Raw genomic sequence first — 23,727 nt, forward strand, 5'->3', positions numbered from 1 at the left:
AGCTCTGACAGTCTGAAATACGGGTTAAGAGGAATCCAAATATTAAGGTCAGGCAGGCTTCAGGGAAGCGTGCAGAAAATCCTCAGAGAGCACAGCTACATGCGTAATTTTGGACTCCATCACTGCCAACGGAATGGAAGTTCACTAAGAGCTAGAACGTGCTGGGCTCCTCTGAAATCATAACCAACAGCATGAGCCAATTAATGCACAGATCTACCAGGCTCCATGACATTTCAAGTAGAACTTCCCCACTCATTTGAAGTGGTACGAAGATCCAGTACACACAGACTTCCACTTAAGCAGAAGTTGACATTAGGTAAGTTAATTTAGAGAGCAGTTTAATGGAAGGATTACTTTAAAACTGCTTGTAAGTCCCCAAAGCAGATAATCCGAGTCAGGTGATGAGCAATACTCCTACCCGTGGCACAGAGCTCTGGAATTACCATGCAGTAACGTTTCAGTCACTCGTGCTGTGACTCAGAATGACACAGGCGGCAGCAGCCACCGCTTACACAGCAGTTTGAGAACAGCTGAGCGTATCTAACAACAAACTCCTAGGCCCAGAACACACAGAGGTTGCACGCCTTCGGCTCCTCCAACACCTAGGGAGCTGCAGCTTGTGGTGCAAGCGCCTGCTCTATCTGAGGACCAGACTTCCTTTGGTGTCACTTCAGGCTGAAGGAAGACGAGCACAGCTGCTTCGAGTCAGCTGCAGTTAAATCAGGATTGTGTCAGTTGTGTCTCAAACACGCTGCCCTAACTGAAACAACACAGCCAATCTAAGAAGCGTTTCTTGGCCTCTGAAGAATTATGTGAGGTTTCCATCCACTTCCTTTCCTGAAATTCTGACCCACCCACTACTGCTAGTAAATACAGCTTTCATTTAAACACTCAGATTTAAGTTTATTCATACACAGCAAAAGTTCCACCTGCATATTAAAAACAAACAGATTAGAAGTAAATGTTTTATTCTTCCAACTAAATTCCAGTACTACAAGGGCAGTAAAACAATGATACACTGAAAAATTGCAGCAATAAACATTTGTTAAAGACTGATAGAATAAATAAAAACTACAAAAATGAGAAATCATATAAACCCATTCTTAACCCCCAAAAAAAGTCATGGAATACAGAAATGCCCTCCTTCACTATTTCACAGGCAGTACTGTGGGCTATTTGCTTAAAATTGTCCTGGGATTACATTCTAATTTAACTGTGATTACAGCTCTGTTGTAGTGCACAGTTATGAAAACCACACTAACTTCAGTCAGAAGTGTCATTCTACATTTTTATTTACACAACCAGTGAAGGGCAACTTCTAGAACACCAGCTTTAATCCTTTACTTTTTCAAACTTATTAACATAAGAAGCCAAATTGTAATGATACAGCAAATGAGGCCACTGGTATTATTACAGGTAGCAAAGGTCCACATCCAGGTGGTACTGACATCAGGGAGCACTCCAAAACCAGTTGCTGCATAAGAGTGGTTGCCACTGACAAAAGCTTGAAATAACCTGTGTTCACAGGGGGAAAAAATATGGCATTGCTGCAAGTCATTACTGGGACAGCTTGCAACAATAAAACGGGGTGTATAGGGCAGCCCACGTATGCAGAAAGTATGATTCATGAAACGTCTGAAAAAAGAAAAAAACGAGAGTTAGTGGTGAAGGTAACAAAAGGCAGGGCTATCACAAACCTGGTACAGCAACACCAAAACCTTGCTCAAAATCAAAAACCAGCATGTAACGGGTGACAGCTCTGCGTGTTTTAAAACCAAAGCTGCATTTTACCGCACATCTTTTCAACCTCCATACTACCAACATGAAGTATTTTTGCCCTGGGGCCTTGTCGAAGCTCAACAATGAACAAAGGCCAGTTAAACCATTGAGCATTTGGTAACCCAATGCTGCTGTAGGAAGCGGAAGGAAGAGATACTCACAACTGGCAGGCTGTTCTCCATATCGTCGCATGATTTGATCATGCGTGAACTTCACAAACGCGTCGTATTGTTCTGCAAGCATGAAGCATAGGAAGTGTGAGTCTACTACGTTTAACTCAGGCTGAAAAATAGTCAAGGCTACTTTTTATACCGTACAAATCAGATCAATTAAACACACATCCACTAACAGCAGTTTTAAGCGACTCTGCACAGTTCATAGCTGCCGTTTCTTTTCCATCCCCCACGAACAACAATGCAGCACGTCCCCTTAATTAATAGAATTTCCCTTAGAAAAACAGTTAATATTACCAAGGATAACTGTGCTGCACAGACACAAAGACCTTGATACACCCAGTACATGCTAAGTGTCAGAATCTTATTTTGAAGTAACTGAGAACGCCCATTTCACAGACACTAACAGGGGTGGAGCAGTTACACACAGCCTTACGGTCAGTGCTAGGGTTGGAAACATAACTTCTCTCTGCTCCTGCCCTGTCCAGATGTAGACCCAAATTAATTTAATGGTATGGAAACAAAGTAGTACAGGAAAGGGACTTGCTACAAAGTTAGAAAGTCTTTATGGTCACTACCCAAAAATGAAAAGCAAAAGGCAAACTAAAAGGATGAGCTGCTAAGTGACTAGCACTTGGCTAATCCCAGCCACAGAAGCAGCCACGCTGGGAGACACGCAGCTGACTGTGGACTTCATGAAAACAGCTACTGCGTGATCCAAAATGAAATTCGGGTATCAAACATTCGTTTAGCTTTGGACTAAGCACTGCTCTTTCCCAGACAGGTTATTTCTATACACGCATACATACACTCGCAATACTTTATTCAGCTTTAATACTGCACTCATCAGCAGGATATCACCTTTCAGAATTAGGAAATTGAACAAGGAGAGTAATATCTACCAGATGCCGCTCCTCTCCATTCCCCTTCCTCCCTTGTGGAAAAATACATGTGCAGCAATGTGGGGTGTTCTGAGAAAAGGGCAAGGTCAAAGAAGGCAATCTTCAACCAAAAATGCAGTTACATTGGTAGTGGTTCCTAGTCCCACAGGTTTGCCCCATTAAAGTCCCCATCCTCTTGCAGGGATGAGCTTCACCTTTGAAGTAAACAGCGTGTCAGTAATCAGCAAGTAGTGCAGCAGCAGCAGCCCCATTACGGACCTGACTCAGGGAGCTAAGCACATTCACCCTTGCCTGAGCGGGCCCAGTGTCACGGCAGCCACTTCCCCTCTGCCCACAAGCAGAAGCTCTGCTTTAGTGCAGTTCTGACTGATGGCTTTGCTGCAGCCATGTGAGGATCTTGGCCAAACAACAGAAAAACACAAAGAGCAGATTGAAGGAGTTGTTGCCCAGAAACCATTTCCAAAAACAACAGCAACCAGAACTTCTCCTAAAAGTTATGTATTAAAGGCCAGAAACCATCTCGCAACCTTTCTTCCTGAATGGTTTAAGTCAAGACATACTGCCACTCCTGTAGCATCATCTTTGTCAAAGCATGGCTTTGGCAATGTGAAGAGTCCACGGTCACTAAAAATCCCCGTTCCTGTGGCATTCAGCTTGAGGAAGTTAAGCAACCCAAAGGCAAGAGCGAACTAAACTGAAGTGTTTGAAAACCAAAGTGAACAACTGGAAAGATGCTTGTGCAGCTGGAATCCCATAGCACACGTTCTAACAATTTAAGACAAAAGATGGCCATAAAAAGACAATTAATACAAATGTTATTGCTAGACTAACTACTCTAGAACTTGAACCACAGTACTGAAGAGCCATTTTTCACAAGCAGATTCTAGAACAGCTTTCAAGCTAAAGTTTCACAGAGCCCCTTGCACTCCCTCCTCTGGCTTTCCAACCTGCAAAGGATTTTGCAAACCCAACTTTATGCTAACACAGAGGTTTTGAGTAACAGAGACAGAAGGGGAAGTCAGGGCGTTACAGCGATCTGAGTTTTCCATTCATCAAACGCTAACTGTAAGAAAGGCCCTGCTCAAAAAGAACAGGGCAGAGAGGGAAAAAAGGCAGTATCTGGCTAACTACTTACAAGAAAACTGTGATTCAGACAGGAAACAAGGAAAATACCTGAGATCCAAGCATTTGGTTAAGTCACTTGAAAGAAGCTATTCAATTAAGATCCCTTACTGAATTTCCAGTTACATTTCCATTGATTTCACTAGTCTGTAAGAACGAGGATCACCTTACTGCACAAAGTTTAGAAAAGCATATAATCACCCTGTCAGCAGAAAAACGTTACTGGCTGCCTAAGGAAGGAATTAGTCTAAATTCTTTTGGCAGTCTCTCTTTAAATTCCTATACAATGCTCAAAATTTACTAACAGCTTGATATATGGGATGCAGCAACTTGACCTCTGTCAGCAGTGACTGTAAAAACAAATACACCTCATCTCATCTCACTGTAAACTGCCCCATGCCCCCCAGCAGAAGCCACCCCTCCTTCCTAAGTGACTTTGACACAAAGAGCACATGCAAGGAACTTGCCAGAAGGGTTCCTGCTGCAAAGAAATACAGAAAGCGTCAGAAAGTGTCTGGGGCAAATCTACAAACGTATCTGCTCTTCAACTGGTTATAATCACAGAATCACAGAACTGAAGGGGTTGGAAGAGACAGAAAGATCTGTTAACAGAAAGATCTTTTAAGAGAACAGAAGAAGCTATCCAATTCCTAACACACGGACTAGAAGAAAACTCTACAGAATCCTAGTTCACCAGTCTGAAGCAGGTTAAAAAGAAAAATGTGGAAATGGAACATTAGGCCCAAAGAAAATTAAGTATTTAAGGCTAGTTATGTATTAAAGAGATGTGGATTTAAGAGGGGCTTCGAACTATGCCAGTTTTTACACAGGCTCGGGTGCAGAGACAATACTGTCATGGGCAACCCACAAACCTGGTGACCTTCTGCGTGGCCATACCCACAGAAGGTTTTGCTCCCGTGCCTGGATAGATTTGCAAACTTTAATCCTGAGGTGTTTTCAGGTGGGATGCGCAATGGTGGTGGGTGGGTTTTTTAAAGCAGGTTTGCTGCCAAAGAGTGCACTCAGAAGATACTTGCTGTATTCACACTAACCACTAAGTATTAAATTAGACACCAAATCATATTGTGAAGGCACCTACCTCTGAATGCACCAGAATTTAGGTGCTCAGACATTACCAAAAATGCTCAGAAGTAGAGGAAAATGACAACTAAAGCAAGGTCCTTTTTTCAGTGCTGACATGAACATGATCCTTAACAAAAGGTAAGCTGGCATCAGGCACCAAAAATATCAGCTGAGTGGTAGGAAGTACAAGAATTCAACACACAGGATCAGAAATGCATCTCAACTACTGATGCTCGAGCAGCAACCAAACTACTCCACTGACAGCAGCAAAATGTGAGTAACTGGGAAGAGAAAGGGAAATCTTAGGTACTGTCTCTTGCCAAATTCCAGAAAAAGGAAGTCAGTTCCCAAGCAGGGAAAAAAAAAAAAAAGTCCTTCACAAAGAGCTCTTAAGTCAGTAAAATAGAAAGTCTTTCTGACAAAAAAACATGAAGAGGAAATGGTCAATTCAAACATGATAGCAAGAGAAAATTCTATCCAAAATAAAACCTCTGTTTCCATTGATTGGTAATACCCAGGAGTCACTGTTTCTATCCAAGGCAGCATAGAAGAGAAAATCCTATCAGAGAGACTACACTTTTTTTTGTCTGTCCCATATACAATCTCATTCCTTAATCAGATTAGGTCAGAAAAAAAACACAGCATATCACAAAAATGAAAAAAAAAATGACACTTTTGAACCCATCCTAGCACATTATTTTCAACTATGAAATACCTGCAAGTTTTGTGGTCAAAATTTCTTCATACTCTTCACGGATTTTCTCTTCACGCTCTTTCAGCAAACGTTCACAGATCATTCCAACTTGTCTGAGAGTAAACAGAGGCTGTTCTTTTTTCAATGGTGATGATGCTGCAGATGAAGTACCTAAGAAAATATTTGGGTATACCAATTTACCACTTGTAAGCAGTTCAGAACCACCGTTATAATCAGTTTTCATCACATCTTTTATATTAAAGAAACTTTACAAAACATTTGGAGAAAAGTTTGTGTCATTTGCACACATTAAAGTAAAATTTAACTGAACACTCAAAAGGAAGACCTCTCTGATTGATAATAGGCATTGGTATCGAAACACCAGGAGTGTTGTTCCACAATGCTACACAAATGGCCACCGCCCCTTACATTCAAGCTCCTGCTTTGTATTAAAATTGTGGCATATTTTTGCAAAGACAGCTGTTCCACAAAAGCCTATTAGAAGATCAGCTGCAGGGTAAGCAGGATGGTCTCTTGAAAACCTTAAAAGCTTTGCATCCCACTGACTGCTAAAATAAGAGGGTACAATCTTCCAGATCAATGCGAGTACTGCCCAAAAAAGAAACGAGTGATGAGAAGGTGCCACAGAACATGAGACAACCAGGGAAAATTATTGACTTAGAATCCGAAAACATATAGAAAATTACACAGAATTTTCTGGGTACCTGGCAAAGCTGGTCCAGTAAGGAGAAATGCATGTGGCTGTGCATCAGTAGAACAACAAGGATCTGTCTGCTGGAAGCTATTTTCTAAGTGTCTCCTCTTCTGCATGCGTTTATACTCCTGTTTTATGTTGTACAGAATTTGTTCTAGAAGAAAAACAATAAAAGAATTACAAGGCTAAAATAATTACACTTCAGGATTTTACTTCAGTTTATTTCCACTCAAACGCCCAATACTGTAGATGACCAACAGATGATAAGAGCTAGACTCTTAAAAACATGTCCGAAAAAACGACACCATTTTACCTAAGACGCAAGCCAAATAATGGAACTTAACCGAAAGGAAGGTAACTCCAGACTGTTTTCACAAGGAAAACACTAGCAAAGTGTGTTGTTAGTTAGGGGCAAACATCTGTGCCAGAGTACTGCTAACAAAAATTAACAGCAGAACTTTGAGATTTAGGAACCATCAACTGTACGGCACACGTGGGTAAAAAACAAGCTGTGGATCTTCCACTGGCATTCATCACCTGCCCTCCAAACGTTTCATCTGCAATCACCTTTCTCCTCCACACACCACGGGTATCACTCACAGAGCTACGGGGAACAGAAGACTCCAGAGTAACACATCTCCAAGAAATCCCACTCCTCTCTGTGCAGTTACTGCCACACAGGCAGCAAAGGAGAGAGGGAAACCATTTAGACAAAGTATATCTAAAGCAACTACTGCTTAAAACCTCCAAGAACTGGAAACCAACGGGCAAAATAGGAATATATTCCTCAATGTTTCTTCATAGCCCCAGATCTACTCAAATAAACCCTGTGGATGGATCAATAGCCTCTTTTAAATGAAGCATGGCCATTTGTAGGTCAGCATTTGATCACACTGTGAAAAATGCAGTAGGTGCTTTCAGTAACCTCATTTCTGTCGAAATGAGAAATGTCAAGGTAAAAACAACCCTTGCAATAAAACCATCAGCCCTGCGTGCTTTCTCTCTCCAATTCCACGTGACAAAAGCTCCCGGGAACATCAGTGCCCTGAACGGATATCCCCTGGCTACATCAAATATTTTTAAAATGCCTTCTACCCCCCCTCACCTTCCAGGGGACCTTCACAGAAAGAGACTTCTTCCTTGTGACAGCTCTTAACCACTCAAATACATTTTGAAAAATCATTTCCCTAAGCAATCTGCTTCCACGGGACTGAGCATCCAGGCTTCTGGCAGACAGCTTTCCAAAGCTCACAGCCACACGAATCAGCATCGTTGTGTCAGTGCTACAAAGGACTCCACTTGGTTCCTTCCTGCCTCTGTTCATTTCACCAATACTGTTGAAATTTCTCTACCAAATTTCAGCGTTTGAGAACAGACCGTCCTTGAGGTTCCATGTTTGCACATTTCCCAGTAAGCAACCAGCCGAAGCAGGTTAACTTCAGCACACAGCTTTTTCAGCTGGTGGCAGAAGCCTGCGCTAGCACAAGCAGAAGCAAATGTTTGCCAACTCCTAGATCCGAGGTTTAACGATTGTGGTGGGTCTCCAGTTCCATAAATCAATCCAGGAGCTCCCAGTTTATTAGAGAGGAAACCTTCTGCAGTCAACGGGAACATCAGCGCCTTCTCAGCAAAGAAGCTTGTTTGGATTTTGTTCGTTGGTGAAGAGCCCTGCAATTTCTGCCTTGTCAGTCCTGTGCCTACAGAGCCTGCCCAATTTCCAGCCTCCTACAGGGAGAACAGTAACTCTGCTGAAAGCAGCAGCAGCTGCAGAAGGCATAATAAAGAAATACAATCAGGAAATGAAGGAAAGCGAGGAAGGGGGGGAAGAAATGTACTCAAGGCTGGCTGGAGGATTTATACTTCTTGTAGGATGGATTTATATATACATACCTCCACTGTGGTACAGAAATAGGTAAATCAGGTTAAACCACTACAAAGTTCGGCTTCCAAAACGAAGCAGAATCCCATGTAGGGTTTGTCCCGTGCATACACACCACATCAGACATTCAGAGGCAGCGTTGCCATGTTTTACTCAACAGCATTATGGCCACCAAACAGTACTTTTCCTCGTAATCCTGTGCTGCTCTAGCCAAGGAGATATTGCTTAGTTGTGAGCGGGAAGTGAGTTAGCTCCTGAGATAACATCTGTCCTAAAGCATGTCCACACCGCAAGGCCGCACGCTGCATCTACACCAACAGACCAACGCAACGCGCCACGTGCTGCCTTCACTGTGACTGCGTGGTCTCGGGCAGGCTTTCCAAATTCTGTATGAACTGCAAAAATGTAAGCCGAATTTGGGGTGTAAAGATAGAAATCTAACTCTTCTTAATATTATATTTACGCAGATGTATTTTCAAACCAGATTGACCTCCAAATTTGTTAAGAGAACTCCACTGACCAGAGTCTGTTTAGCAAGATCACAAGAGTTAAAGCAACAATCATCAGCAAGGTTTTTCCCAGCCCTAAAAACCTCTACAAATTAAAGGGAAAATAATTCAGAGAAAATATTAAAAATGACAGGCAGAAAAGAAGGATCAAAAGCAAGATATACAAGCAGGGGAAAAAAAAAAATAAAAATTATGTGCTGATTTTGGGAAAAGTTTCAACTGGGCCAGGAAATGAAGGGCTGCGCACCAAGGACACACAATTCTATTCAAAATTCTTTTGAATAGTGTGCACAGAAATCTCAATGATATTAGACTGATTGACTGATTTCACCTACTTCTAATTTGGCAATACTCTTTTTTTTTTTTTTTTTTTTTTTTAAACTCACTTTCTTCTAATCTTGCTCTGACAACCAAAAAACCAAAAGCCTTAAGAAAAGCTACTGACAGGCACAGTGGGACGGCTCTCCCCCCTTCAATAAAAAGCTGCTTTGATGGCTTGCACAGCTGTTAACTTCAGGGAAAGGGCTAAAACTAAACAAATACGGGAGGGAGAAGAGCACTAAGAAGAAATGACAATGCACTGTCTGCACTGCAAACAGCCAGCAGGAAAAAAAGGCTGGAAGTTGAAGTCCCGGCTGCACACGTGAGCACGCAGTTGAGCTCCCTGGGTTACCAGCACTCCTCTATTTGGTCTAACGGGGGATTTAAAGCCCCGCTGGTCAGTGCATAGGGCACAGGAAAGCGAGTGAGAATGCCTCAGGCTTCCCCATTTCCACCATTTGTGACATGGAGACCAAGAGGCTCCTTTAACACACCGTCAAGCCGCTCAGTCTGGACTAGTAATACTTCAAATTACACAGGCACATTCTTGCAGCACCCAGGACCACATTGGTACATTCCTTACTAGCATACAGAGGCATAAAATCCATGACTTCAAGCTAAAGGACTTCACTGTGAGGTGTAAACCTGCAAACATTCACAACTGATCTTAAACGAAAATCTTAACAAATTGAAGTCGCTAAACCATTGGATTAAAACTGGCCTAGATTACACTTGTTTGTAAAAAGAACAAACATTTGAAGTAACTACTGAAGGATGCAACTAATGGGCTAATGCATTATTTTTAGAAAAGCATAGAAGACTTAAGAGTATGTCCAAATTCACAGAGGTAATGCAGGCAACACACATTTATTCACATTCTTAATTTGCATTTATGTTTATGAAAGTGAATGAAGCATTCTGGATTTGCCAGAGTGCATTTACACAAGCACTACATAAAGTGTAAAGCATGATTCTGACCTTAAAATGTATTTATTTTAACTGAACCTAGCAAAGTAAAAGTAGCTGTTGAAATGCATCAAGCCACTTCCAGCATTTACAGCTTTGCTTAGAAAAATCCAGACAAATATGTCTGAGGAATAAACATTTTCTTTAGAGCAGTTTTTATAGAGCATCAGCACATGAAAGCAGCCAGGAAATCCTAAGGCAGCGAGAAGCAAGTAACTTCTGAACAGTACCTACAAAGCTGACATCTGAGTGTCAAGCCCTTTAAAACTCTGGCCCAGTTTAAGTTTAAAAATTAGCAGATCTCATTCTCCAACCTACTTTGGATTCCAGAAAACCTTCCTGCCTTTTCACATCCAGTTTCTTCACTTCCAGTTAGCTCTAGCTATTCTCTCTGCACTGACAACTAAATTAAAGCACTCATTTAACTGGTGTCAAAGACCCGACAGGTTTGCTCCTTAAATATGGAGGCCCAAACCGTCTTTTTCAACAACGGCATGCATTTTAATTAACAAGTTTCTTTATACGTAGAAATCTAGAACCTGAAAGTGCACTAATTAGAGAAAACCTAAGCTTAAGGTTCTCTAAGACTTCTCTAGAGCTTCTCCAAGACTGTAAAACAGAATTGAGAACTTGAATCATGTGTATGGGAATTGGGTAGGTGTTTTAAACAACGCTTGCATCCATCTTATTGGTGCTGAAGTTCAAGTTGGACACAAGTTCATTGTGTTTGAGGCAGCAATGTTATGTATGAGGTAACAAACGGAATGTACTTAACAGAATCAGACCTACAGCATGGTGGCCCACCTTCGGTTTCATTTTAACTTCACCATCTCTCCCATGCTCGGTGTTTCCCACAGGCTAGGGGTAGCTCCGGAAGCACAAAGAGAGCTCCAGGAAACCCCAGGCAGAGGGGCTGAAAGTGAAAGCTGGGCCTGCTGAAGGCAGGGCAGCAGCAAGGCAAGTCCACGCTGAAATGAAGCAGCACTCCTAAGTGACGCTCCCAATTCAAGAGGACTGTGGAAGCCAGCAGTTAAGCAAGACCATACCGTGCCCTCCCTTCTCACCCTCATCTAGAAGGCCGGGTTCAATGCCAGGACAAAGGATAAGACTGCTGTGGCCACCGTGACTGTGCACAGCACGGGGATTTGGCCACAAACACCTGGAACACAATGAAATGCACAGATACTCTCTCTCATCCGGAGTGCTGCCTGCTAGGAGCATCATGTGAAATCTTTCTTCATGGAATCTCGCGTTCGGGTGACGGATGGCACTCGCCCAAGCCTCCTTTCCAAATCCGAGCTATGATTCAGGGAAACAGAATTACACATTGCAGTTGCTTTCGCACGCAACGACGAGAGGTGAAAAGCTGAAGGGGCAATTCAGAATTCACGTTTGACAACTGAAATATGATCTGTCACACTGATGCATTACCAAGCCAAATATTTACTTCCTGGGAGTGATGTCTACTTCTCACTTCCTCTAATTCATGACAAAAAGACGAGAAATTATTTTTTCCCCCAAGTTCTGTCATCTAATTACTTCATCCTGACCTGTAATTACCCAGAAATTATGTACAAGGGAAGCAGCAGTTCAATCTGAAAAGGTAACAAGGCAAACAATTATTTTCTCCATTTTAATAACCTCTTATCAACTACAAAGGTGCTGATTGTTTCCCCTGAAGGATTTTTCTTCTTGGCTTGCTTTTCAAACCGGCAGTCTCGCATCGCAGCTCCCAGCTTCTCTCGTTTAGCTGAGGGAAACGTTGGCAGCACAGGGAGGGAGGTGACTCAGTGGGCTGCAATCAGAGCAGCAGTTTTCCTGCCCTGAAATGGGACCTGCAGCTCGGGTTTCTGCTTGCAGTGTCCCCGTTCAACGTACGCGTTCGGACCTGAACCGTGCCTGAGCTTTCTTCCAAGCGAATCCATCAAGCGCTACCCCCACGGCAGCAGCGCGCATCTTAAGGGCGTTGGGTCCTGAAGTATAACCAGTGCCCTACTTCAGCCTCCTCTCCCTTACTCAGCATTTCATTGCTGCCACCACGTTCCTCATTGTGATCTCCCCACCGCACTCCTGACACACCAAATCGATCTGAAGCAGCTCGCTGCCCCTAAGGACAGCGCCGCCGCAGAGCGGTGGGTTCACAGCGTTCCTCACTGTTTTATCTCATACAGAGTGTCCGCAGACACGGCGGAGAAATTAAAATGATCCAGCTATTCTACTCCTCTTCTCGCTCTGGTCACAGCCATCCATCACTCCAGCTACGTTTCTTAATTAGGCATGGTGCGGTAGGCTCCGGTAATCGAACGAATACTTTTGGAAATCACGTTCGTCTCAGAGGAACACGCTCCAAGACAGAAAACCCTGTAACGGGTCCGTGCTGACACTTCACAGCCGGCATTTCCAGCTCCAGAAGCAGCTCGTGCCGGGTCCTGCGAGATCCAATTACTCTCCTTCCCAGCCCGATGAAGGTTCTGGTTCTGCCACAGCAGCCGTGAGCTTATCCTGCCAGCACGCTATTTCAGGAAATCCCAGCTCTCCCGATCGAGGGCTTGAGCAGCGAAAAATAAATCAAGCAACGCAAAATGTATTAGATACAGCAATTAGGTCTTCCTCTTCGTGCACCAGAAAATGTCACGTTGCGTTTATCAGACTCGCCACTGGAATGAAAAAACTGCTTTGACATTTTACAACATCTAAGTCCAAGGGTACTTAACATTTATAGACACCACAGGCATCTATACAGAAATTTCTCATATAAATTAAATGATCAAGACCAGATGCAGCCATTAGGATCCTTCCCCCTGCCTTTTTTTTTTTTTTTTTTTTTTTAAGGGGTGGGAATGTTTTGTTTTTAAAATCCTGATGGTTTCTGCAAAAACTGGAGCACAATGAGAAGCCTGGCACCTTGCCATGGCAATTTAGCAATAAATACACATGCCAATAGATGTTAACAAAACAGAAATGAGGCAGAAAGCGATGCGGCAGGACCTACACTCCTCGTTGCGAGGCTGCTACGTTTGTCCATTTAAAATGCAAACCTGGACGTGGCCGCTACCCAAGCACAAGTTTCAGAGAGAAGTCCCTCTGAGTTTGCTCAAGAGGGCGACAGAAAGGTCAGGGGAGGACAGCCCACGGGGCAGGCCAACTGCTCTTCCTACTCCAAAAGGTCAAAGTCATCTATCTTCTTGCCTACCTTTGAAAATTAGTGCTAATTAGGCCACTTTTTCCGATTCTTCTGTCAAAGGCCTTGTATGGAAGATGTTTCTCTATTTTCTGTTTGTAAATCTTGGGTCCTCTCCCAGAGGGCGGGCTCTTCCACCTCCCTCTCTGTGCCATCTCCCACCAGAGGTTTGCCAGGGGGCTGCCATGAAGCACCAATTCCCCCATTCCTATCCCCTGCCACCTTCCTGACATGACCTCCGCCTGGCTTTCGGCCGGTGACCCGAGGTGAAGACTTCTCTCCGTAACCCCAGCCGTGCAGTTTTGGGTTTGCAACCCTGGGGAGTTACTGGGGAAACGTTCAAGCAGACGGATGTTTCAGATGGAGAGGAGCGTCGCACGCGCAGATGCAAGAGCTTGCTTGGGGATTTTTAAGAGATTTCACAAACTTGTTTTTAAATGCAGCATTCTTCTGGACTCTACAAGGTTCTGGCTGCAACTTCACCTCAGATTTTGAAATAGCAGTAGGCAAGAAAGCTGCTGGGCTGGGTTTGCCTTCTCAGCTACTGTGTACCACGGACAAGGGGATTTCAGCTCCTGCCAACATTATCCCCTCTCACCCTTGGCCGCATGGTTTTATCTGGACTGCGTTTCCCACTGCAGCTTCTGTCTCAGAAATACCCAGGCATGCAGGCTTCCTGTGCCTTTCAATTCAAGAAAGGCCTCGAATGTCATTTCTTCATGTATTGATATGGATCTTATTTCAAATTAAATATTTTATTCATATGTTTATAAAGTTTTCTTGCCCAGACTGCAATCTTTCTTCAGGGTAAACCCACAGCCAGGATTTACACCAAAGTCAAACTCATCTGTGGGATCCGACCAGGAGGAAACTCCTCAGAGGACACACTGCTTCGGGATCAGGCCCTCCCCATGGCGAGCGTACTTTGCAGGAGATAACTCCAGATGCTAACAGTGCCATCCAAAAATTAGCAGACGTCCTCACGGAGCATGCTCCTGTAGGCGTAAGGTCAACCCCACAGAAAACATGGATGGCGAAGCCACAATTACAGCTTGGCTGCCAGCTTCGTTGAGAAACTGGAAGTGACCTAACAGCTGTTCAAATAACCACAAAATATTAAAGCACTCTTGTGAGAGATAAATTTCATCTTGAATAAGCCTTCCCTGTCTCAGGCAGCCTTATCGTTTATTTGTCTGCGAGCACTCCACAAAGACAGCTGTTTTCTCATCTGACTGCCCGCACCGCTCGTGGCTCTCAGCACCCCCCCCCGATCAATCCCTATTCTGCTTCCAGATAATTCGCTCCTGAAATGATTAACCGTGCGCTAAGCAGTTCTGGTGCTGACAAGTTAAACAGTACCACGGCACGGTATTAGGGTGAAAAAACCACTTCAACATTAACTTAAAATGAAGTACTGGCATCTGGCCTTATGTCCACACCTCTGTTTTCATACCGAAGTGATTTTCCTTGCATAAAATTCAGACAGATACCTGCTAAGTGTCGGTGATCTTAGCATTACAGCTGCACCCCGAGAAAACCCTAAGTGAAGTCAACTGAATTCTGGCTATTGTTGCTGAATTTCTCAATATAAAACCGAACAAAACAGTGACTCAGCCCGGAACACTTTGAAAATCAGCCTGGAATTCTTTTCAGACAGAGGGCAAGATTTATCCGACCCAAATGGAGACATTTGCATCAGAAGTGGCCACATAAATTCATTTTACAGTCAATGGGAAGCCATACATATTTCTAAAGCAGGCTTTGCCTCAACCCCAGGCAGAGCCCTGGAACAAACCATCTATGTCTTCCAACTGCCTATCAAGAAGACCACAAATTATTAGGTCAGATGGACGTTTACAAAATTAGATTGGACCAATCCCGCAGAATCTTTGCGGCCCCTTTCAAATGATAAGCTTTATTTTGTCCGCTGATGGCTGAAATTAAATACACCCAATGTCATTACAGCCCTGAATTCAACCGAAAGGTAAAAGCAAGCTACCTCCTTTACGGTGACATTTGCACTAGCACTGTATAAAGGTTTTTTTTTTTTTTTTCCCTTGTCACAGAAACCAGAGGGAGCTTTTACACAAAAGCCACGTAAATGCGCCCAACCTGCACACACATCCAGCCTCGCTCAGGAGCAATCGGTGCCCTGTGAGACATTTTGCTTCAGTGCCCTTCACTTCTCATTACTTTCCATGCTGCCTTCCATAAACCATCCTCGCCGGTGCAGAACCACCTTTTCGCATGGATTACAACCTCCACCTCCGATTTTTTCAAGAGAGGCCTGTATCTGCTCAAGCGCAGTAACGATTTCGTTTTTAAGGGCTTCAATCATTAAGAGCGGAGGCATTACCCCAAATACTGCTGTAGGTATAATCTCTGCTGGAAATTTTATTGATTTGTCTCCTTTCAGCAACGCACATGCACTGGCCAGACAATATTTATATTAAATATTCATCGCCTGAGCTTTCCAAATCCCGAAGAAACAAGCCAAAATAAATCATCGCAATGAAGCGACGCTTATCTTCTAGAAAGAATCCAACGGTTTCTGATGTGAAAGGTCTATCTCAAAGCACGTATAATGCCTCACTGTACCGGGGAGTGCAATCCATCACAGCTCTCATCCCAGACCGCTGACTCATTCAAGATCTTTTCCTAGAGGTTCAAAAAATATCAACGCGCTGATGCCAAGTGTAAGTACTTTGTATGCCCTCTATACACTTCCCTCAGAGCATTTTTTTTTTTCATTTTTGTGAACCCATAAAGAAAAAGCAGCGTTCTCCTGTACAGCTTTCAGAACTAGGAACACAGAAACAAGGCACACGGAGGAGATGACAGTCTGAAAACGCATTCAGACTTACTGCCTGGTCAACACTGGCAGCTATCTGGGGCAAAACTTCTGTACAGAAGGGCGTAATGAATGCGAAAGCAGAAGGAATTCCATTGTACCAATTACAGAGGGCTTTTTCCTGCACACAAAGGACACAGACCCACACCTCATCGCTGCAACCACTCATGGCTGCAAGCAGAAACGTTCTCAAGTGCGTTACTGGAAGCCACCCACTAGCCTAACCAGAGGAAGGGCCAATCAGCCCTGCGTGCCCAGCCAAGATCCAGTCCTTTCTTCTCTTCCTACTCATTGGTAAAACGAACTCGGTTGATTTTTAATTGACACAATTACACAAGCCGACCCGAAGCTTTCAAGGCCACCAGTTGAATCATCATCATCATCCCTCTCGCACGTTAAGCTCGGGGAAGGGTTTCGCTCTCGCCCAGCATCTGGGAAAGCCGAGCAGCCTGCTCGATCCCATTTTCTCTGCCCTAAAGGCAACTCTCACACCAGCACCCGATGGCTCCCATCGCTCGCTTTTCGCAGGGAACTCGAAGGATGCCGCAGGACGGCTCCCCCGGGATGGCGGGGCTGGGAGCGGAATCCCCCCTTTGTTTTATCTGCCTTTTGCCTTTTCCCACTGGCGTTTTGCGGGTGATTGATGACAGGCCGCCCTCCCTCCCTCCCTCTTTTCCTCCCCTCCCTCCCTCCCTCCCCCCGTCTGGGCACGGGGAGGAGGTGCCGCGCCTCGCCTCGGGCCCCCGGGAACGGCTACAACGGCCCCGGGGGTGGGGGACACGATGTGTGGGGGGGATCCCAGACCCATCGGGATCCCCCAGGGAACGGGCACAGCCCCCCCACAACCCCCAAACCTCCCCCCACGGCAGCCCCGGCCCCGCCGCCCCCTCCCCCAGCCCCCCCCCCAAGGCATTTCCGCAGTCCTCGCCCCTGCGGCTCTGCCGGCCAGGAGAAAAAATAAAAAAAATAATAGTAAGATAAAACGAGCCGTAATTATAATAAATAAATAAATAAATAGGAAGATAAATAAATAAATGAAGCACAACCCTCCCTGCCGAGCCCCCCCCCCCCCCTCCTTTGCCTCGGCACCGGCTCAAGCCTCCCCCCACCCCCTAACCCCATACCCCTCCCCCCCCCCTTTCCCCTTTTCGGGTCCCCCTTTCCCCAGCGCCCCCCCACACATCCCAATCCCCTTTCCCCTTTCCCCAGCCGCCCGCGCCGCCCCCCTCCTTTCCTTCCTCGCCGTCCCTCCTCCCCCTGCGCTGCTGCAAACGGCCATTTCTATTGTGTCTCTCCCCGCCGCCGCCGTGCCAAGCCGAGCAGGGCTCCCCCCAACCCCCAAACCCCAAACCCAGCCCCAAACCCAACCCAACCCCCGGCTGCGACACAAAATGGCCGGAGGGGGGGCGCCGCGCCCACCCCAACCTCCCCATTTTCCCCTTAAAAAAATAAAGACTGGGTCTAAACTCGTGAAGGAAGGAAGGGGGGGGGTTCCCCCGAGCCCCTCACCTGTGGTGAGCCGCGACGACACCTCCCCGAAGGGCGAGGGCTCCATGCGCAGGTATTTCTGCGGGGAGGAGGCGGCGGCGAAGGAGGAGGAGGAGGCCGAGGAGGCGGCGGCCGAGGCCGGGGCTGACAATGGCGCACATCGCCTCCGCTTCGGCGACGCCGGGCTGAGCAGCGGGTCGAAATCCAGAGTCCTTTTCAACGTGGCGCCGCACGCCATGGCGCCGGGGAGGGGGTGGCGGTGGGGGTGGCGGTGAGGGGACGGGGACGGGGGGGGGGCGGCCGCCGCCTCAGCGCCCTCCGCCGCCTCCCGCTCGGCCTCTCCCCGGGCCCCCCCCGCGGCTCCTCGGGCTGCGGCTCGGCCGGGCGGGCTCCCCCGGCTCCGATAGCGGCCGCGGCGGGCAGCGGGGTGCCGGGGGGGTGTCCGGGTGCGGGGCCGGGCCCCCTCAGCCGGGCCGGGGCCGCCGATGAGGGGCGATGGCGGCGGCGCTGCGCTGCGCTGCCCGCCTGCCTCCCGCAGCCGGCAAGATGGCGTCAATAACAACGCCGCGGATTCAAACGGCAAGCCCGCCGCACCGCGCACGCGCCGCCGGGGGGGGAGGGGGGGGAGGTGGGAGGTGTAGTCCGCGCCCGCCCCTCTCCGCCGTTTGACGCAATGGAGGAGGTGCTGCTGTGAGGACTACAAATCCCGGCGTGCCCCGCGCGGGGTTTCCGGGGTGCCGGTTTAAATCCCCCCTCGGCGGGGGATGGCGGTGCCGGCCCTGAGATGGCGGCGCCCCCGGGGGGCCCGAACCCCGGCTGAGCCCCGAAATGAGGGCAGGGCGCGGGCAGCAGCCCCCCAGCGGCCTGGGGCGGGTAGCCCGAGCTCAATGAGCCCCTGATCACCGCTCACACGCGGCGCCGTGCCTGTGGTGGCACCTGGCCGTGTGGTGATGCCCGGTGTAACCCAGGTTTTCAGCGCTGGGGTGACCTGGCAGAGCCTTCCCGCAGCAAAAAATCCAATAAAAATAGAAATACTAATTAATGGCTTGCGTTCTCTGTGACGGAGGAGTTCATAACAGCATGGGGACAATTAGGGGACGCTCTCCTTAGGTTTACCCGGCTTGCCCTGGCCTAAAAACAGTTAGCAAAAAAAAAATAGAAAAAAAAAAAATAGCAAAAAAATAGCAAAAATGGTTCCTCGACTGCTGTCCTTGCCCCTGCGGAGGGAATGCTTGAAGTATTTCCCCAGGAAGGAGGGTGCTGAGGAGCTTTCCTACAGCTGAGGCGCTCCATAGCGAGGCTGAGGAGAGGCAGGGCTGTTGTTATGTTGTAATTGCCCTCCTGTTACTCTACCGGTATAACTCCTTCCGCAGATGCTCTTCTTAGGAATAATGATGTCTGGTTTTCCATTCATTTAGTTCTTAATTCCCATTTACATTTCCCTAAGCAGATAAGTTTCCCTGTGTTCATGCAACAGTCTTAAGTATTCTCACCAAAGCGTTTCTCCCAGGAAGGCTGAGGCGAAGTTCTCCCTACAAACTCTGAATTAAGCAAACCTTGCGTGTCTCCCGCTGTGTCAATGAGGCCAAGAGCGCTTTGAGCCCACACAAGGCTGACACAGCAACTTCTGCCATCATCTGTTTGCTGATTGTCTGCATTTGGGTGCAATACCAAAAAAGTTGACCCCAATTTTAGAATAACCACCACTTTCCCACTTAGAATTGGTGCTGTTTTATCTCTGTATAGATATCTCTGTAGATATTCTGCCTTCCCCAGCAGAGAAGATTGGTTTCTGCTAACTCATGTGACGCCAGATCCTAAGGACCATTCAGCCACAATTTAAGTCAATTAAGAGTCTGAGGAATCGGGCAAAACTTCATCAAGATAAGCTACTAGAAAGCAAGCTTTTGCCAGCACAGGCAGCACTGTAATTGTAAGCAATTGATTAGAACCATGATTGTCCTAATCAACAGAGCTACTCGGGCTTTATCTGACCTCTAATTTGTTGAGCTAAACTGAAATAATTCTGATTTAAGTCAAAATAAGAATTCACACGTCCCTTTGCAGCAAATTAAACCCAGCTAAACCAATGTAGCTTTGCATGTAGACAGGCCCTAAGGCAGCAAAATGTCCAACAGCAGTGACAAAGTGTTTGATGGTTGTCAGAGAACATGTGTTTTTACTTTCATTGTGGCAGGAAACACCATAGGGTCAAGGCTGCAAACCACTGTTTATATTGTTCTTTCTTCTACTTACTTATTATATAACCAATTTGCAGTGTCCCATTATGTGCCACGTAGGGTGCCTTTAAAATTAAACCCTGTTATGGGCATGTTTTTAAATAACATCCACAAATTTTATTAATACTGGGAATGGAAGAGCTTATTTACAGCCAGTGCTTGTACTAAATTTTATTGGATCCGCACTTCAAGCATGACACCTGCTGAAAGGACAAGTCCAAATGCAGGACAACATTTTGACCTTCATGCAGTTCGGAATGGAGTAGCCCTTCCACTATATTGCTTCGGCACTGTGGTAAAAATTCAGTTGTCTGAGTATTACTGAGTATTATCTTCCCCTTCCTCCTGCAATTGTTCCACTCCCCCATTGTTTTGGGGTTGCTTTTTTTTCCCTGTCTTCCTCTCATTCTCTTTAACTTCACCTTGACTCTGCTTCTTCCTTTTCCTTGAGACATTTTATTCATTTGATGCGGGGTCCACATCACCGTCCTTTTCTTTTGTGCTGTCTAACTGTATTCCTCCCACTTCACAGTGTCCCGTTTCTCATTAACAGGTTGTGCTCACGAGCAAGTGACCTTCAGTTGGCTGAGCTCTTTTCGAGGCCTTGTTCCATCTCACCCTGGGTGAGGAAAAGTCATCTTGAGCAGTCTCTATCATTCCGCTCCAATTTGGTCATACATATTGAAGGTTTTTTACTGATGTATCAAGCACTCACCATGTTTGCAGATTGTGTAGGTAAAATGCAGAAAAACTTATCTGTCAGGATTTCAGTGGAGTGTTTATGTAGCGCTGAATGAAAAAAAAAAATAATAAAAAAGATTAGTTAAGAAAATTGGGAATTAGTGCAGAAAATGCAAGGCAAAAAATCAGCTGAAAGAAAAATTAAATGATTTTCTCAATCTGCTTTGCTACACAGTTGCACAGTGCTGGCAAGAGAAAAGGATAAAAAGGAAAAGGAATGAAAGCCAGAGGTCAGTGAAGGTCACCTGTGCATATTTCAGCGCTGACTTACGCTGGTAAAATGTACCAAAAATTACGGCCTGAACTTGCAAAATGGAACAACCTTCAATAGGACAATGCATTTCTCAGATCTGGGGTATTAAGGTATTTCTAGCAGAAAGTATCTTTGCCAGCATGAGAGGCATTGAAAACACATTTCAGTTGAAATACTGTGTATAATTCCACTCATACGTATTCAGGAAAGATTAATTAAAACCAGAACTTCACCAGAAAAAGGTGAGTGGGCTGCTTGGGAAAATAGGAGTAGAAAATGTGGTTATTGCGAGAAACTAAAAGATTAGGACATGTTTAGCCCAAATAACTGTTAACATCTTTTTTTTTTTTTTTTTTTTTTTTTTTTTTTTTTTTTCTCTAAAAGTGTAAGGAGCTATATTTTGGTAAATTTTAAGGTGTGTTTTAGTGATAAGGAATACATTGGAACTGGCAGTTATTTCACCCAAACTGGAAATAAGAAAAAGACTTTTAGTTGTCAGAGAGGAATGAGATTCCAGAGCACTCTTCCAGTAACAGTGGTATGGGTGAAAGTAAAATCAAACTCAAATCTCTAGATGAGGGTTCATGCTTTAAGAAAAGGGTTTCTGTGGTGTGGTTGCTTTCAACGACCCAGGCAGCCCTCACAGTCGTTTTGTGATGCAAGGTGGCAACCATGAAGTCATAGTGAAACAGAACTTTTTACTTGCAAGGAGGGGAAACAGTAATAACCCATTTGAGTCAGTTCACCTATATTCAGGACAATACATTGAGGCTATAAAAAGAAAATTACTGAACTCACTGGTGTATAAGTGTGACTTGTGCTAGCAGACCTGGATATAGAATAATTAGGAAGCAGTGAGTAAAATTTTGCAGCTCTGACTACTGCAATTACCTCTACAGTTTCAGGAAAGTGTCACCACTGGCAAAAGGTGGAACAATTTTCCATCTGCTGTGAATCATACCATTGAATACCGGGGTAAGGTGGTATCGGGAGGGCAGTGTTGTGAGGTGCTGGAAATGTTACTGCAACCTGAAGAACAAATGCATTACATCCCCGTGTCCTGCACACCCTCACACTCCACTGTCAATAGTTAAACAAAATAATAATTAAAAATCAATGCTTGCATTACCTCTATCTCTTATCTTCCCTCCTTCGTCTCCTCCTAAAGAGTTCGTGTTTTGAAAGTTCATGTAAAAGGTTCCCTGACTGCATTTTTGGAGAAATACTGCACCGAACTGAATTCTGCTTTCCTCCTGATCTTCAAACAAACAAACAAAAGCAGCTGCCACGGTGTTCAGCAGAAATGAAAACCACATTTTTTTTCCTACAAAGCATTTTCCAGAAGACTTGATTACATCTTTGTAAGACAATTGCTCATCAATGATTATACTGGTAAGGGAGCAGTATGGGATTGCGTATTAACTGGAGAGTAGAATCAAGTCAACTAAAAATACGTTGAACTGGAATGTTGAAACAAATTACAGGCCAAATGTTAATCAGATGAGTAATACCGAACGTGTGAACTATGGGCTGTTGAAGTTAAACACGGTTAGAGTTGTCAATGTCTCAATTGTTGGGGTGGGGCGGAGCCCAGATCCTCCGTGACCTTATGCAGCTGTTTAAGGCCGAGATGTGAAGATCGGGCTTTTCTTCCACGCAAATATGTTAGTGAACAAACTAGCGTAAGATACAGTCTCAACTGAGACTTATTAACCATTTCCTACTAATTACTTGGACTAGGCACAGGAGTGGGACCTCTTAGAGCATCAACCAAGCTGTAAACTCTGGGGATACTCTCATTTTTCAGAAGTGTGTTTAACCTTGAGGCTGGTAGGCAGATGCTTGGATGTTCCTCAGGTGGAAGAAACCACACGGCTCCTTCATCAGTATAGACACCTTCCATCCTGTTCACTCACGACACCTAGTCCTCTACTTTGGTGTGCACATTGAAGAAATGGGCTCATACTTGTAGTTGCAAACTTGTTGCTTCTTTGGAAATTTTGCGTGGAAGCCAGCTGAAAATTTTACTTTTTTAAACTCAAGTTTTCTACAAAGAACAATGAAAAACCAAGGTCTTCAATTCAAACTCTTGTTTTCCCAGATCATTTACTAAGTGTTCAACTTCTCTTTCAGTATCTTTCAGTCTTCACCATTATTTTATTTTTTTAATTTTTTTTTTGTCACTTAGTATCTGGCTACATTTTGTTCTCAAAAACCTCCTCTTCCTCTACAGCTTCATCCTCCCTGCATCCTCCCTGGTTTTACAGGTGATATGCATGCTGTACCATCTAGCCACATCTAATGCTTAACCTTCTTCTCCTCTGCTCATCTATCCACCCCTGAACTTCCATACCTCTACCTGCCCTGCCAGTCCCATGCATTACCCCTCACTGAATGTACATTTTCTGTTCACAAAAGTTTCTTCTTGTTTCACAACAAGAAACTTGTTCCCTTGTGCTGGCAAATCCCTTCCTTGTCCTTTCTCCACCACCGCAGAGAAAAGTGACATCCTCCCAGCTCCTTGTTCCCTTTTCTTCCCCATGTGAAAGCTGCTTTAGGGCTGTGCTCTTCTTCCACTATTTCCACAACCCTAAATTCTTTGCTCTCTGTTCAGGGTCCTTCTTTTCCCCATCACAGCAGATAAAGCTTTCACTACCCTCCTCCCTGTTTCTCGTTGCCATGCAGCAGCACCTCGCCACCCTCGTGCCCCTTCTTGGGCTGTGATGTTCTCTTCAGCTTCAGGCCTTGCCTTTGTGGTCCTGCATTGTTCTGCCACGGCTTTAATTCAGGGTTTGTGTCTGTGCTTCTGGTCCACCTCAGCTTTCCTCTG

At 45.3% G+C, this 23,727-nt stretch overlaps 1 protein-coding gene across 2 annotated transcripts; it reads right to left on the reverse strand.

Moving 5' to 3' along the window:
• Positions 1–1,310: 1,310 nt before the first annotated feature.
• AKIRIN2 (akirin 2) lies at positions 1,311–18,222 on the reverse strand. 2 transcript variants are annotated; one of them, XR_014317263.1, is made up of 6 exons: positions 17,685–18,222; positions 6,479–6,622; positions 5,775–5,924; positions 2,855–3,048; positions 1,941–2,012; positions 1,311–1,635 (listed from the first exon to the last, which is right to left on the reverse strand). XR_014317263.1 is itself a non-coding variant. In XM_082757664.1 (5 exons), the coding sequence occupies exons 1-5, from the start codon at positions 17,899–17,901 to the stop codon at positions 1,625–1,627; spliced, it is 594 nt and encodes a 197-aa protein (XP_082613790.1). In that variant the 5' UTR covers positions 17,902–18,220; the 3' UTR covers positions 1,311–1,624. The 2 variants fall into 2 exon arrangements, 1 of the variants encoding a protein (XP_082613790.1); XM_082757664.1 differs by lacking the exon at positions 2,855–3,048 and having other exon boundaries at positions 17,685–18,220.
• Between the last annotated feature and the right edge of the window lie 5,505 nt (positions 18,223–23,727).

The sequence above is a fragment of the Aythya marila genome, assembly GCF_965140915.1.
Source record: "Aythya marila genome assembly, chromosome: 3".
Lineage (NCBI taxonomy): Eukaryota > Metazoa > Chordata > Aves > Anseriformes > Anatidae > Aythya > Aythya marila.

Coding starts and splice junctions, on each gene's coding strand:
- AKIRIN2 (XM_082757664.1), bottom strand. CDS start 17,901: ATGGCGTGCGGCGCCACGTTGAAAAGGACTCTGGATTTCGACCCGCTG. Junction 6,623..17,684: donor GTCGTCGCGGCTCACCACAG/GTGAGGGGCTCG, acceptor TTTTTCTTCTAG/AACAAATTCTGTACAACATA. Junction 5,925..6,478: donor TACTGGACCAGCTTTGCCAG/GTACCCAGAAAA, acceptor ATATTTTCTTAG/GTACTTCATCTGCAGCATCA.